Source organism: Diadema setosum, chromosome 1 (assembly GCF_964275005.1).
Source record: "Diadema setosum chromosome 1, eeDiaSeto1, whole genome shotgun sequence".
Lineage (NCBI taxonomy): Eukaryota > Metazoa > Echinodermata > Echinoidea > Diadematoida > Diadematidae > Diadema > Diadema setosum.
Window position 1 is genome coordinate 978537 of NC_092685.1, and position 15358 is coordinate 993894.

The 15358-nt window shown below is 36.9% G+C and overlaps 1 protein-coding gene across 3 annotated transcripts in view; it reads left to right on the forward strand.

Annotated features, from left to right (window-relative positions):
- Positions 1 to 15358, forward strand: part of LOC140246083 (uncharacterized) — a 90667-nt gene that overhangs the window by 63526 nt on the left and 11783 nt on the right. For all 3 annotated transcript variants that reach the window (XM_072325532.1, XM_072325540.1, XM_072325548.1), the window contains one exon: positions 12666 to 12750. In XM_072325532.1, the coding sequence (XP_072181633.1) occupies positions 12666 to 12750 (85 nt within the window). The remainder of the gene's footprint in view (positions 1 to 12665; positions 12751 to 15358) is intronic.

Sequence of the window (15358 nt, forward strand, 5' to 3'; positions counted from 1 at the left end):
TACATGTATATCATATCACACACAAATTGTCAAATATTAATCAATTCATCCATGTCTATTTCCTCTCTCAAGATTTGCAAAATTGTACCTGAATATAATTCTTTTTTGGGCTAGTCTAATTGGGATATTTTGGAGTAGCTAATTATTGTTCTTGTTTGTTACATTGTGTTTGTTTTACTTTAAGACTGATATTATCAAAATTAAAGTTCATCTATGCACTACTTAGAGTCCCAAGTCACTTCAAATAAATTCACAATGCCCCAAAGCTTAGCTTACATGTAGGTCTCACAAGGGACTGCTTGCATGTGGTATATATTAATTTACAAAGAGCATTCTGTGAGTTCTGTGAATAATCTAATGAACTAATGAATAACTTTCTAACCACATTGAATATGAAGTCACCCATGACGGATACATGTATCAACAGCCAATATAAATTTGAAAGTGCAATATTCATGGGGTTTTTTTATGAGACAAACTTCATCTGGTTTTATTTTAGACTTGTGAGTGTCTGCTGATTTGCATCATAAGTAGGAGAAGATTTTGACAAAAATATTTTCTGTCACTTATCAGAAATGATTCACACGAAGGCAACAATAATAATTTGTGTTTTCAGAGTGTAACAGTAGTAGATGAAATCTTCAGACCATTGACTTTGAGCAGATTATATTTTTCCTTTGTTTTCCTCTGCCAATTTCCTTCCTAGCAATATAGAATTAAAGACAATCATACATAAATAGAACCAGCTGTCTTGCCAATGAGGCCAGTAGGCTTGGAATTGAGTGACTTACATGTTGGTAATCTGTGTGGAGGAGTTAAATCTGTATGAAGGAGTTTGATAGCAGGAGAAGAAAGGAGTAAGAAGGAGGTCAGTGGAAGTGACTGAACATTCCTTCCTCCACCCATCACTCTTTATTATCATCATCAGAAGTCAGAATGAAGAGAGAGGGATTCCAAAGACCAGACTCCAAAATGACTTCACACTGAATCCCTGCAGTGGTTGGTCTATCAAGTTGTGGTCAGAATTCCTCAGGGTGTTATCTACGTCATCTTCCATCAACTTTAGTCAGCTAAAGACATGTCAGTTTTCAAGGAAGTTTGATTAATATGTAATATACATTTTGTGTGGACATTAGTCTGTATTATAAAGTGAACTATTTTGGTGAGTTTCACGATTTTATCAACATTATGGCTATTTATTCTTCACATGATTATTACAAAATGCTTTGAAGTAGTGGTTGATATTTCTTTGAATTTAAAAATGTAAGTGAGTATTTACCATTGAAATCTCTTTTTAAGAGTTATTACGTGCATCACACAAATGGTGTGTGTGTGTATCTGTGTGTGGAAGTTTACCAAGTCTTTTATTCATTACATGCTTGTTTATGCTCTGAGAGGGCCAGAGTGACTTTAGTTGCTATCTATGGAAAAATTGATGCTCAAACAAAACTACCAGGGTATGAAAGTTTGGTTGAGAGCCAAGCATAGGAAGGAAGGCAGGGAGAAGTGAATCTTGATGCTGGATAGAAAAGAGTAAGAGACAGTAACAGACGGTGTTGATAGAGTCCAGAGGTTTCAGAGATAGGATGGGAAGTAGAGAGCGGTTCCTGCCTGCTAGGCTATGGGCCCCTCATGGCATAGAATTGATGGTGCAATGACCCAAGACAGGAGGTGTAAATGCACTCATGAAGGATTATTTAGCTCACCCTTTACACATTGGTCAACTTCAGACTAGCTCATCTCACTAGTCTCCTTTTACTGCAGGCAAGAAAGGTTCATACTAAAATGTGGGCTTCTTTGATTGCATTCTGCATTAACTACAACTTGCAGTTCATTTACTAGCAACATGCAGAGTTTTCAATTATTTTAATGAAATAACTCTGTATAATACAGCTGTAGCTTTTATATTTTTGCCTCCGTCAAGGAAGGAGCTTATGTTTTTGTCAGCATTGAATTGTCTGTTTGCAAAATAACTCAAAAAGTTGAGAACTAACATAGATGAAACTTACAGGAAAAGTTGATAATGACACAAGGAACAGATTACTAAGTTTTGGTAGTGATTGAGGGATTTTTATGAATTTTTAAAGGATTTTTTTTTGTATTTTGGCAAATAGGGTCAATGAACTTTGTAGTTCAAGCTGTGCGCATTTGAAATTAGCATATATGTGTACTAAAGCGCATGCTCGGCTAGAGGAGTCACACCATGGGAAGCTGATCAGGTAAACACTTCTGAGTTTCTTTCTTTCTTTCTTTTTTAGCTATCATTGGAAAGTTGGGTGATTTTCTGCGTGCGTGTTGTATGGGTGGAAATAAGCTGCTTGGCAGAGGTTTTTTCTAGTTACCAATGATATACCAAGGCCAAATGGCTTCAATATGTTTAAATGAAAACGAAAACAATGTTGATCCTCCATGGGACATGCATGAGACTAGCTACGTCTGTTCCTTGCTAATGGCTGTACCACAACACCATTGCTACCATACTGGTCACATGAGGCTTGAATGTTGCCTGTGTGTTGACAAGTCACATGGTTGGAGATGGCAACTGATGCTGTGAATCTTCACTAAGTATTGCATACAATAGAGACAGTATTGCTCCAGCCACTGTTACTGTGGTTTGCCTCATGTGGACTCAGTTGCTGTGTGATTGTGGTTATACTTTGGTTGTTTGTGGTTGCTGTGTCTACAAACTCTTTCCAAATCAGGATGCAACCAATTTGGCTGTCAGGCCTTGCTGGGTTGGTCTGTCCAAGATACATGGACTTGTTTGTCAATTTACACACCTAATATAGTCTGAAGTAGTTGAAACAGATCACACGTCACAACGGAAGTTATGTTTGTATGTTCCCTTTCCAGGAAGTTAGTCACGAGAGCAGAATTTTGCTGCTGGTATAGAGAGATGCGTGGTTGAGATCAGTCACACCCTTGACTTAAAATATTGGATAAAATGAAAAGGGTGGAAACAGGAAACTATGACAGTGGAAAATGTTCCATTTGGAAACCTGATGTCATCTTAACAAACACTAATCAGGACAAAAAGATAAATAAATAGAAGTAATTTCACAGAATTTTCTTTCTGCCTGAAACTTGAAAGAGAAAAGTTGCAAATACTGTAAAACGAGGAATGTTCGCATGCATTTTAATTTCGCAAATTTCGCGAGGGCCAAGATTTGCGAAATTAAGATATACGCAAAATTTCTTGTCTACACTATATGCATTGAACGCCAGTGGCAATTCGCGAAAATTTCATGCCACGAAAAATGCTGTCGGCTCCAAATCGCAAAAATTTTGTGTGGCGAATATATCATGTTTTACAGTATGTCAACATATTTTCGTGCAAAATGCAATCCTTCACCCTCTTGAATAGTTATGTTACAAAGTATTATATCAGAAGTAATTAGCAAAAGTATAAGCACAAGATTCTTTTACACTATGATTCATCATATTGACAGGTCAACTTGCAATAGAGCCAGTTGATGATATAAAATTGACTATTGCTCAAGGCAGTATGCATCAAAATGAAATGCCAATGCAAACATTGTTTTATGTGACTTGTGATGACATATATATCTGTTCATAAAAGAGACATGTAGCAATAATTTAGTTGTCCTGAAGCTTTTGTCTTTACTCATGTTAACCTGCTGAGGACAAACTGATTTGGCTATAGCATGTATTTCCCTTAGATACCTGCCCAAGTATACTCGGGTCTAGTCTTCAACGGGTGAACACTCAATATCAAGGTTTCTTTCATGTTTGCCCAATAGAAAACATATTGCTGTATGTCATCAGGTGGTACCAAAAAATATCAGCTTAAATCTTAATCTTAAAGAGGGTGTGTGCCTCAAGCAAGTAGTCTGCGGTGTGACATGTAACAAGTCAACCTCTTTCTTCACAGGGCATTGAGATAAGCTAATAAAATCTACATAAATAAGGGACTCAGACATAGAAGAAAAGTGAAATGCTTACAATGTGGTAGATGTGGTAGAGTGGTATTCATGCTTCATTATTTTGCCTGTGTGATCACGCGTTTGGCTTCCAGTATGAGGATTATTATCCAGTATTTTTTGCCTTGAAAAGGCTCAGTGACAAGATTGCCACACTATGAACTCTGTGCCAGGTTCTAGAATAGAATGATGATACGCTGTTCTCAGAAGTTGTAAATACGTGTTTGAATGACTCAGAAGCCTGTATCTTTTGGGTGGCTGTCGCTGTTCTTCTAGAAAGGTGTGGTTGAACTTCAGTCAGGTTACCATGCCCACAAATACCAGGTGAAGTTCAGGCATAATGCTGTTTCCTCATCTTGGTGAATGAACGCACAAGAATGCTAATCTGGAGGTCATACAGTACATCAGGCAGTGCAGTCAGCAATCAATTAGTTCCTGTAGGTAGCAAACACCAATCTCACTTACTGTAATGTTTAACAGTACGTGATGATAACTAGGAACTCTTCATTTGCTGTAGAATTAGGCGTAGAATATATAGTGTGTCTTTTTGTTGTCACACATTTCAAGTAACAAGTACAAACTTATAATTAATGATGTGCTCAAAGGAGTAGTAAATAAAAAGGAATATAAAGTTGCCATGAATCTAGTAATGTGCAATGCCTGTATTGGGAAACAAACAAACAAACAAACATTTAGTATAGACTTTTGTTGGTCCTTCATAGTACAGACCTGTACATCACTGGCCAAACTGGAGTCCAAGAAATTTTTCCCCATTAACTCTTTATGTGCCACGTTTGCACGCCCGACTCAGTCGACGGCGTGCCAACTTCGCATATTCTGCTCAAACGCACAAAACCGCCCAAACCAATCGATAAATCGCCTAATGCCTCAGTACAATAAAAATGTTTCTCGCGATTCCGTTCCTCTCACACATAGCTTGCATTTCATGCGGTGAATGACCAGCAAGCGGTGTTCCCTAATGGATTCTGCATTTAAATATTAGGTTTCTGTCACTGTTTTGTGTGCAAAAGTCATGCCTTTATATACAATAATGTATCTCTTAGTCATTTGAAAGAAAAACAGCAATAGACTTGTCATACAGTTTACATCAAAGCGAAGCTTGGCATTTTCTCTACAACATCGCTCACTACATATCCAGCTTAACAGATTATTGCTCACTACATATCCAGCTTAACAGAAATCTATAAAAGTTACATAGATTCGAAGAACAGAATGTTTCCCCTAGTCATGACAATGTTGCTGTCTCACAATAATGTGGCTGTCTCACAATAATGTGGCACAGGGGGTTTACATCATGGCACATAAAGAGTTGAAAAAAAAAAAACTGCTTTGTCAGACTCTGTTGTATGCAGCTATTTCTTTTAATTTTTGACACCATTAGTAGTGCAAAAGTACATTTATTGTCACTGGAAGATGTGCATACACTTATTTCTTGTAAACGTTCCTAACCTTTGATGGTGTCTGCTTATAAAACATTCAAGAGCAACTTGATAATTTTACACTGACTACACCAGACTCTGGGTTTAGAAAGGTCTGCCTCAAAGGGCCTAAGATATGTTGATAGTCTGTCTCTCAAATATCACTGAATGTTTGTTGTTAAGATGCAGATGCTTTAAAAAAAAAACAATCACACCCTTAATATTGTGAATACAGGTTAAATGAAGGTATTTTGCCGACCAGTTCTGTCATCATTGTCTTCCAATGCTTACTAGAGTGATAATAATCTTTCATTGTCTCCAAAAGACACAAAGTGTGAGGTACTATCTGTGTACACCAATCCAAGCCGTGATAAGGCAGCAACCAAGGGAAGGATAGGTTGATAAGACTCATCACATGAGGAAGACAGCCTAAAAGGATGGAAATTTAACCAAATGTGGCTATATATAGTGTATAATATGGTGGATGGCAAACAACAGGATCCTCTCAGGAAGTTGTTATTTTTATTATAATTTTTTTTTTTTTTTTTTTTTTTTTGCCATTTTGTATGAGCCAGTAATCTGTGAAGAGTTCTCTCATTCTGTCTTGGCTGCGTGTCTCATTCATTCATGTAGTCCAAGAATATAAGAGAAGCAGCCAAATTAGATTAACCATCTATAAATCCCTGTAAAACCAGGCATAAAGGGAGGTTGGCAACTTGAATTAAACTTACCTCTCATCATAGATGGTATGTTGGCTTCACTATTCATCACATAATGTTGAGTCAAAGGATGTAAATAAATAACTCAAGATACACTGTTTTAACCAGTCATGGTACAATACATCTGTAGTCAAATTATTTTTTAATCAAATTTATATAATTCTTAATCATTAGATATTATCTTTGTATTATTTAGCATAACATCAAGAAGTATGGTGTGTGAAGTGGCCTTTATTTTATGTATGCTTGACAGAAAAAAGAATGATTTTGCAACATTACTGTTGTTCTAGTCCTTCTCTTATATCCATCCCAAAGTATAACAACAAAAGAAGGCATAGACTTCATTTCCAAGTATAATGGATCTGATACAGAGAGACAAAATGCAGTATAAAGATAGCAAAAGAAAGTTTCTATTTCTTCATTAATTTTTCTTATTTATCATATGATTCAATACATTTAATAGAAAATTTGTCATGTGATTGTATATCCATGTTTAGAAAATACCAATTGGTGTTGAAATAGTTAAACATATTGGATTTTACCCTAGTATTGATGATACAATGTGGTTGAAGTTTTCTTATCTGTACGGTTTAGCATCCTTGAGTCAATTACATCATATCTACTGTAGATCAGATACTGTAGACTACTTCCTACTAGTTTACATATTCACAGGCAAAGTGAAGGAAATTGTCAAAAAAGTCTGTCTGCAGGAGGATGATATTCCTTTACCAACACGATGAGCCATTCAGATACAGACTAATCCAGCAAATACATTCTGATGTTTGAAATATGCTGGAGCCTTTCATGATATTCCATTATGTGTCAGAAGCACTTTTTGTTTCAGCGTTTATTCTTAACGTCCTCTCAGTTTGACGTGCCTCCAAGTTGAAGAACATAGGCCCTTAGCTTTACGCAATGCCAGCTGCCCCCTAGAGAGTAGACATATTTCAGCTATACAGTTCTTGCCTTCAGACATTGTTCCTGTGTTGAAGACAAAGGCCAGTAAATGTTCACATGTTTTCACACGTAGCCTTCATGTAATTAGAAGCAAGCACGTTGCTAAGGTCCGGTTAACTCTGAAACATGAGTCTGCCTCTCTTTTTATCACCCCTCTGGGTGTCCTGTCAAAAGTGCACTCAAATATTGCTCATTTCCACCAATCAAAATTATTACTGCCACAAAAATGAAACAAATTCATGAAAACAAGGAGGAATTTCACACCCGAGTTCAGCCCTAGTTATGATTAGTAAGGCTCCTGACAGCTGAGAATAGTGGGGGGAAAAATCTCACTCCAATTCAAGGAACAAAAGGGGTAAATTGTAATGATAGTTTGTCTCCAGGGCTGTTGGCCAAAATGGCTCCCCTGGGTGTCTCCTGTGGTTGTGTAGTCCCAGCCATTGAAGTTCAAGGCAGGAAGAGAGTGCTTAAAACCCAGGTACTGAAGGGAAGCATAACACTCTGTTTTGTTGGCCCACTGGAAAAGAGGATGACTAGAATTAAGGTTATAGAAGGAAGCTGGACTAGATTAAAATATCAACCTCTTGATGTTGGCCAGGGGCATCATTTGTGCCTTGGGAAGTGTAGTGGTCAGTTAGTGACAAAAACTCAATTTAACCTCCTTTCCTGTAAATAGTTTATTCTGCTTTTTAGATGTCTGCAAAGAGAAGTGACCTTCTGGGAGTAACTCTCATGTCATTCTTTTTTTTTCTGACTACTTCTCTGTATGAGGCTCTGACATTGCATTTGGTTCTATACATTTTTTTTTTTTTTTTTTTTTAAATGCTGATCCAGGTGTGTACAAAGTGAAGCTGTATGCAAGTCATGCAGATTTCAGGTTGTAACTATATAGTGCTCACCCTATGATTAGGAAACACTTTAACAAGAACACCACTTAAGTTCAACAAAATTTAACATAAACTGTTTTTTACTGCTTAATCAGGATTACAGACAACTTTATCAGGACATATCTTGGCTGTAACAAGTCCATTGTCCATCATTCATGTCTGAAAAATTAAAGCTATATTAAAAATAATGAAAATGAATATGAAGAAAATGTGTTTTCCACTACTTGTCATAGTGTATGTATTGTTCACTCAAATGATTGTAACGAAAATGCATTTAAGTTAGATGTGCTGCTTATCTCTTGGCATTAATTTGAGGGTCAGATGTATTGCTACTTGATAGTAATGTGAATTCTGATAAAGGCTGTTTTGCAGATCAAATGAATGAAGCTTGTTTCCATGATGCATTTGCCCAAACTATGAGTGTAGAATGTCATCATTTCTTATCAACTTTTTGTTTCTGAGTGTCCTTGCGTGTGTGTAATTGCTACCGTCGATATCTCTGAGTTTAACAGCTGTACTTACTTTAGTGTGATGCCCGCATGGCCATGTCCAAATGGGGGTACAAACAAACTTGTCTCCTGACCCTTCCAATTCAGCAGTTTAAAGAAGAGGTCTATCGATCAATGACCTTGAGTTCATTCTTAGTATGGTTGAAGAAGACACAAAAGATAATTACTGGGATGGGGATGTCATATCATTTTGCATTCATATCATTGTCGTGACAACTGTGTCCATATATTGGAGAAGAGTTCTCTGTAATCAATTAATAAACAATCAGTCTGGAACCAAAGCAAATCAACTGCTATTCAGACTAAGATATGAGTAATTCAAAATTGATAACTAACGATGTCAGTCAATACTGAACTTTATGTTTTGAGCCTGAAAATAATGAGGCACCTGTAATGCAGTGAACATTCAGTTACTGTCATGTTCCAAGTCATAGCACTCCCTTTTGCTGCAGATGATGTTGTCTGTAAGTTAGTGAATAGTTTGCTTCACAACATACTATGCAACGAATACAGTCTGATGGAATGGCTTTAGAAAAAGTGTCCAAAGTTTTACCTTTTTTATACAGAAACATCATCATCATCAACAACAACAACAACAACAACAACAGCAACAACAACAACAACAACAACAACAACAACAACAACAACAACAAAATGACCCAGTATGTTTGCTTCCTCCCCCCCCCCCCACCCCCTCTCCCCAATCTTTGGAAATCCTTGACCACCAAAGTTAAAATTGGATTACTGTAGAAATCGATACAGTATGTTTGCATCAACACTGCTTAATTCTGTAAGGCAAAACAAGTGTATGATAATTAGTATAGAATTTCAGTACTGCCTTGTGCACTTAACTCATGAGAGTTGACCAAAATTCCAGCACTGCACTCTAAGCACTGTATGAAAGTGGCTGTAGATCTAACAGCATCTCACTTGGAAACCACCAATTTATCACACCCACATTAAAATTCATCACAACAACTAGCTTCAAATTTGCTGAACCTCAAATTATGACTTCCTGTATTAATAAGAGGATGTGAGAACTGTCTCCAGGTCCCCAGGAGACAAGGGGCAGTGTAGGATGATATCACATGTCTGATGATCAAGTCTTACTCTTATCATGTCTGATGATTACTCCCTCCCTCGGGCTATAACATACACACCTTAATACTGTCAAGCAAAATATATTTGCAGCACGAAATTTTAGCGAATTGGAGCCAATGGTATTGATATGCGGCACAAAATTTTCGCAAATTGCTATTGGTATTTAATGCATATATACAAGTGTAGACAAAGTTTTGTGTGCATTTTATTTTTGCAAATCTTGGCTCTCGCGAAATTATGGAAATTAAAATGCACAGAAACATTATGTACATCTTGGTTTTCCATGTAGTTTAGTGCCAAAGAGTTGCGTAGGTATGTTTGAAGTATGGGTGGAGTAATCCCTCAAAACATATAGCCCAAACATTCCATTCATTCATTGCACTGCTGAATGTACAGATTTATTAAACTGGTATCCTACGCAAACAAATCTTCTCTTGGTTTGTTTGCTAAACTTGTCTTCTGTAACATGCACATTCCCTATAATTTTGTCTTCTGCTAGCCCTGTGCACAGTCAAACTCTGTCTCATCTTAGCTTCTTCATCATTTCTCTCTGTCCTTTGATTTGTTGTTTTTTCATCATAGATGGTTAAATCACTAAAATCACAATCTAATGCATGGAGTGCGTACGTAAAAAGATTCATGTTAACTTTCATTTGTGTTCATGTTTCTGCGATTGTCAAAAGAATAACTGAATGTGTCTTGGAGAGATTTACTGGTCCTGTGGGAATGAGTTTTGTGCCTGGGAGATGGCAGTGACATGTTTGGCAATGCTGCTTGACTGGCTAATTTTCTACTGCTGATTGGTCAGGAACTGGGAATAACAGTTGTGTCAATTTTGGGGAGCCATGATAAATATCATAATTATAGTTGTCCCATTTGAGCTTGGTGAGAGCCCTGCCCTATCCCATGGGAAGCATTTATCATCCCTCCATGTGACAGCTGTACTGGCTTGATGCAAACTCTGTACAGAAAGCATGCAGTGAATATACCAAGATACTTGTTGGATGAGTTAAATCACTGGTGGAAATACATTCTCACATTTATTTTGGGGTGTCAGTTCAGATTTTTCCAGCTTGTCGAAAAAGTTGACAGACTTGGTGATAACCTTTCATGAAAACTCATTGCAATATCACAGACTTTTCCCTGCATTTAGTAAGTTTGGGATTATGACAGGGATTATAACTTGTGATTCTCTCTCTACATTTCATTTGTTTTGAAAGCACAAGTACACACCCTCCCCTTGCAGGTTGCAAACATGTCAAAACACATCAAGTCATATCAATTTTTTTCCTGGCTAAGTTTGAAATCTGTTCTCTTGACCTATGTCTCAGGAATGCCATACAACCAAAATGTTGCAGTGCACTCTGTTTAGTCCTGTCCTTTGTATGAGGATTCACAATTTACATTTTCACCTTTTTTTTTTCTTCTTGATTTGAAGTACTTGCTGGTAAATAAGAAAAGTATGTATGTTCGCTGAAGAATGACGGGAATCAGTAGGACAGAATATATTTTCTTTTTCTCTAAATCTACCACCTTCTGGATCACTATCAAACAGAAATTGTTTCATCTCTATCCTAGCACATGTGCTATCATTGATTTGGTATAGTTTTTTGTTTGTTTGTTTGTTTGTTTGTTTAAGAATAGGGCTGAGGATTCCAGTTGTTGAAGGTATACATATCTCTGTATTGATTGAGGTCATGAATTTGCATAATGGTTTAACCTGCAGCTATGCCTCCTCCACTATCTACAAATGACTCAAGTTATGGAGATTTGTTAAAGATTTGGTGAAAGCCCCTTGCACTGACTAATGGGTTGAGAACTGGTGATAACTGGAATAACAGAGAGACTGCTAGATTATAGGAAGCCATGTGATCCTCTTTCATTAGTCACCAGCTTTAGGATCTTTCAGTCCCTAGCTGCCCCACTGGTAGCTCAGTTTGAATTTTTAACACACTTTAAAACAGAGGCTGTAAGAGAATTAAGGATGGTCCTTTCTTTTGTTAGAAAGAAGCACATTTTTCTCTTTGTGGTTATGCAGGCAGTCCAACCCCACTCATGTTGCCTACCTAATTAATGGTATATGTTTAAATGTGCCTTGCTGTACTATTCCCCTCATCTCTGAAGAAAATGCTACTTCACACAATGAGATTTGCCAAACAGGCCTTAAGCATTGAGCAGGTTATTTCGTTTGTCAAAATCAAAATTTTGATTGTGATTCAGACCTAATAAATGGCAAAACTGTTGACATAATCAAACAGAGCTGCTTTACTTGGTCCTTTTCCATCATTTGTAGAATGTCAACCGATTGAAATGGACTTTCTATGCCTGTACATCTCTGCTTTTGTCACAAATGTGCAATTTAATGAAAATTAGATTTGGAAGAAGAAAATTATATTCTAGACATCATGATTATAAAAGACTGAAGGTGGTCTGTCAGGTTGATGGTTTCAGATCTTTTAGTCTTATCTAGTCTTATCTTTTTAATCATTGGCAAACACTTTTGGCTAGATGTTTACAGAGAGTGGAATCTCAATACATATATAGAGTGAAATTGTGGATTGTGATTCTGTAAAAATGATTAAATTATAATGTAGCATCATATCAAAGCAAGGAAATATAGTATCAGTCACTGCTGGTAGATATTTTCTGACTGTTCAATATCTTCTTTCAGTACCAGGTCTTGAGATCATTCTGAATTGATGCAGTAACAATCTTGTCTCCTTGGTAACAGCTTGTATCGTGATAGACTCTCTATTGTGTCACCAGACATCTTATTTCCCAGACATGGTTTGAAAATATCAGAGTGGCTTTCACTCTCAAAGATTACCTTTCCTTCCTTCCTCTGGTACTTGAAGTCATTCTTGAATTTATGGCAATAGCATCCATCCAAGTTTCTTGTTCTCATTTTGTCTTTTGTGGGCTCCTACCCTAGAGGAAGTAGCAACAGGTGCATCCATGGTCTAGGTCAAAGGTCATATGGCAGTGTCGTTACTTAACCAATTGAGGTCTCATAAGGACAAGGGCAAAAGAAAATGATACTAGATTTATAACTGTGTTGCATGTTGCAAATCCCTTTTTCATTTTCACTCTTTTTTTTTCTCTTTACCTACAGGACAATAAAGCTTACAGACGTGAAGACAGGAGCATGCCTTCACTCCTTGAGACATGAGAAACAAGATCGCATCACTGCCATTCATGTAAGTTTATCTACAACACACATATTATGAATGAGCTCCTATCTGTATTCGTACCTAGCCAAAAATAAATTTTGTCAACACAATGAATTTTTATTTAAAGACAGTATAATTTTTGTATAATTTATTTTCAGCTAAGATACTTTGGAATATGACTCAAAAAAGAAAAAAACATTTTTCATAGTGCAGATGTGATTTTCACTCTTAAAGATGCCTTAAGAGTATGATCCATTTTACTTGGAATGAACACCCTGTGTTGAGTACCAAAGTCTTCAAAGACTTGATTCACATTCCCAGAATTTTCAGTTAATTTTCACCCAATGTAGTTCACTCAAAGCTGTGTAAGATATGGGTAGAATATGTGTTTAACATGGTTTCTTCAGTAGTGTCAGTTAAATTGTTTTAGCCAACTGTAAATTATTTTTGCATGCCATGGCTTAAAGTTACTTTTAAAGGCAATTTGCAGACATATTAATGGGCTGTAGGCTGCATTGTTGAAGTCAAATTCTGAGCCTTGGCCTTTTGGTTAGTCCCATAATACTCCCATAATACTCCCAGTGTTAATAAGGCATTAGTTTTATTACACAGCATCAGAGGTAGGGTCAACAGAAGAAATGAAATCACACCACAGGGAACTGCAGTGCACTTTCTGCAGGAATTTATATTATACCCATGATTCTCTGTAATAGTGATGACTGGTGGTCTCTACCTAGCTCTAGAGCCATTGCTCCTTTTTTATCCCTCTGCCACAAAGTGCCAACAGAGGCATGTTTTCGGGTTGTCTGTCCAGCTGTACAATATAACTTAAGTACAGTTTGAGGTATCCAAATAAAACTTAGCATAAATGTATGAGTGGACAAAGCTGTGCTTTTCAACTTATTGGCGCACATGCTCAAGGTCAAATGCTAAAATTTCACCATTTCCCCCTGTATCTCTGCAATGTCTATTTTCATGAAAATGAGTGTATAGCCCCTACATGTATTGCCAGATTAGGATTCTCCAGGGATAGTTTTGGGCCATAAGGTCAAAGGTCAAAGGTCCAGTGAAGATTATAAAATGTTACTTTTTTCCTCCATGTCTTAGAAATGGAGCAAGGTACAGTGTATCATCATGAAACCTAGTGCATATACATGTATTGCCTGATTCTCTTTGGAAGATTTGAGTGATTAGGTCAAAGGTCAAGTATCAAGGTCAAGTTAAAATGATACAATTACACTTTCTTTATGCTGAAATTATACTATTTTCCTCATTTGGAAATGAGTGAATGTATACACCTATGGTAAAATTGCACTTGGTATGTGTATACATTGTAATAAGGTGATTATGTGGGAAAAGTTTTGCTCCATGAGGTCAAAGGTCATGTGAAAATGTTAACGTTTCACCTGTTTTCTATATTTTGAAAGTGGTAGAAAGTATTTTCATGAAAATTTGTGTATAATTATCAGATACTGTAAAAGTGGTTTCTTTCGCGTACAGAAACTTTCTTGGTTTCCATCGGTGCCGACTTTTTCGCGTGTGTTTAAATTCGCGGTTGGTAATGATAGCGTTGTAACAAGCGACGAGTTCAAAACATTTTCGCGTGATGTTAAATTCGCGGTTCAACCTCAAAGCGCGAAAAGCGCGAAAATAAAACCACCGCGAAAGAAACCACTTTTACAGTAATGATTGTTTGCCAATCATGTGAAGTTGTCGTCTCACATTGACAGATGTCCTGTTGAACTATTTTGGGAGTACTGTAATAAGATGGAAGCATACCAGTCGCCATAGTGACATTTCTAGCTTTGTTTCAATTCAGATATTTTGAGGGTTGAAATCTAGCAAGCTAGTATTCATAATGATATTCATAATGATAATTGTATGGTCTTCTTTACCCGGGTTAGCCTTTTCAATGTTGATGCTGTTCTACCAGAGGGCCCTGCCATTATCATTACCCTAGCGTTGCCAGGTACCCATTTATACACCTGGGTCGAGAGGGGCATTCTGGGTAAAAATATCTTGTCCAAGGACGTAAGCACTGGGCTGGATTGGAACTCTTGGTCCTCCATTTGGGAATTGGGAGTCTTGTCCACTATGCCAACGTGCCCCCACATAAATTCATAATTTTGATGAAATAGTATGGAATATAGTGACTATCATCCATCAAGGATAATAGACTGGTATGAGTACTTGTCAATTCTTGTGACTAATAAAGTATGATATAGGAGTAAAGAAAGTTTATTCAGTCATAGTACTGTAAAAGTGGATATTTTCCCGTGACTAATTTTTCGCACTCGGCCGGGTGTGATAAGTTTCACAGATTTCTAATTCTGTGGAATCATGACATCAACTACGGGAACATATGACAAGCACAAATATTTGTGTGCTTTTATTTTCGCGCGGGCTTGTGGTTGCACGAAATGCGCAAAAATTTTGATGTTTACAGTATACAAGTATATGGCGTAACTATTTCACTAGTGCATACCTGCTATGATTTCTATGACAATGCAGTAGAAGTTATGGTATTTGTTGAAAGGTGATGCAATGTAATGATTTATCAACAATTTTCCTTCTTGTAACATGAAGGGTTTTTCCCTATACAATTATAAAGAAACTGAAAAAAATGACACATAAA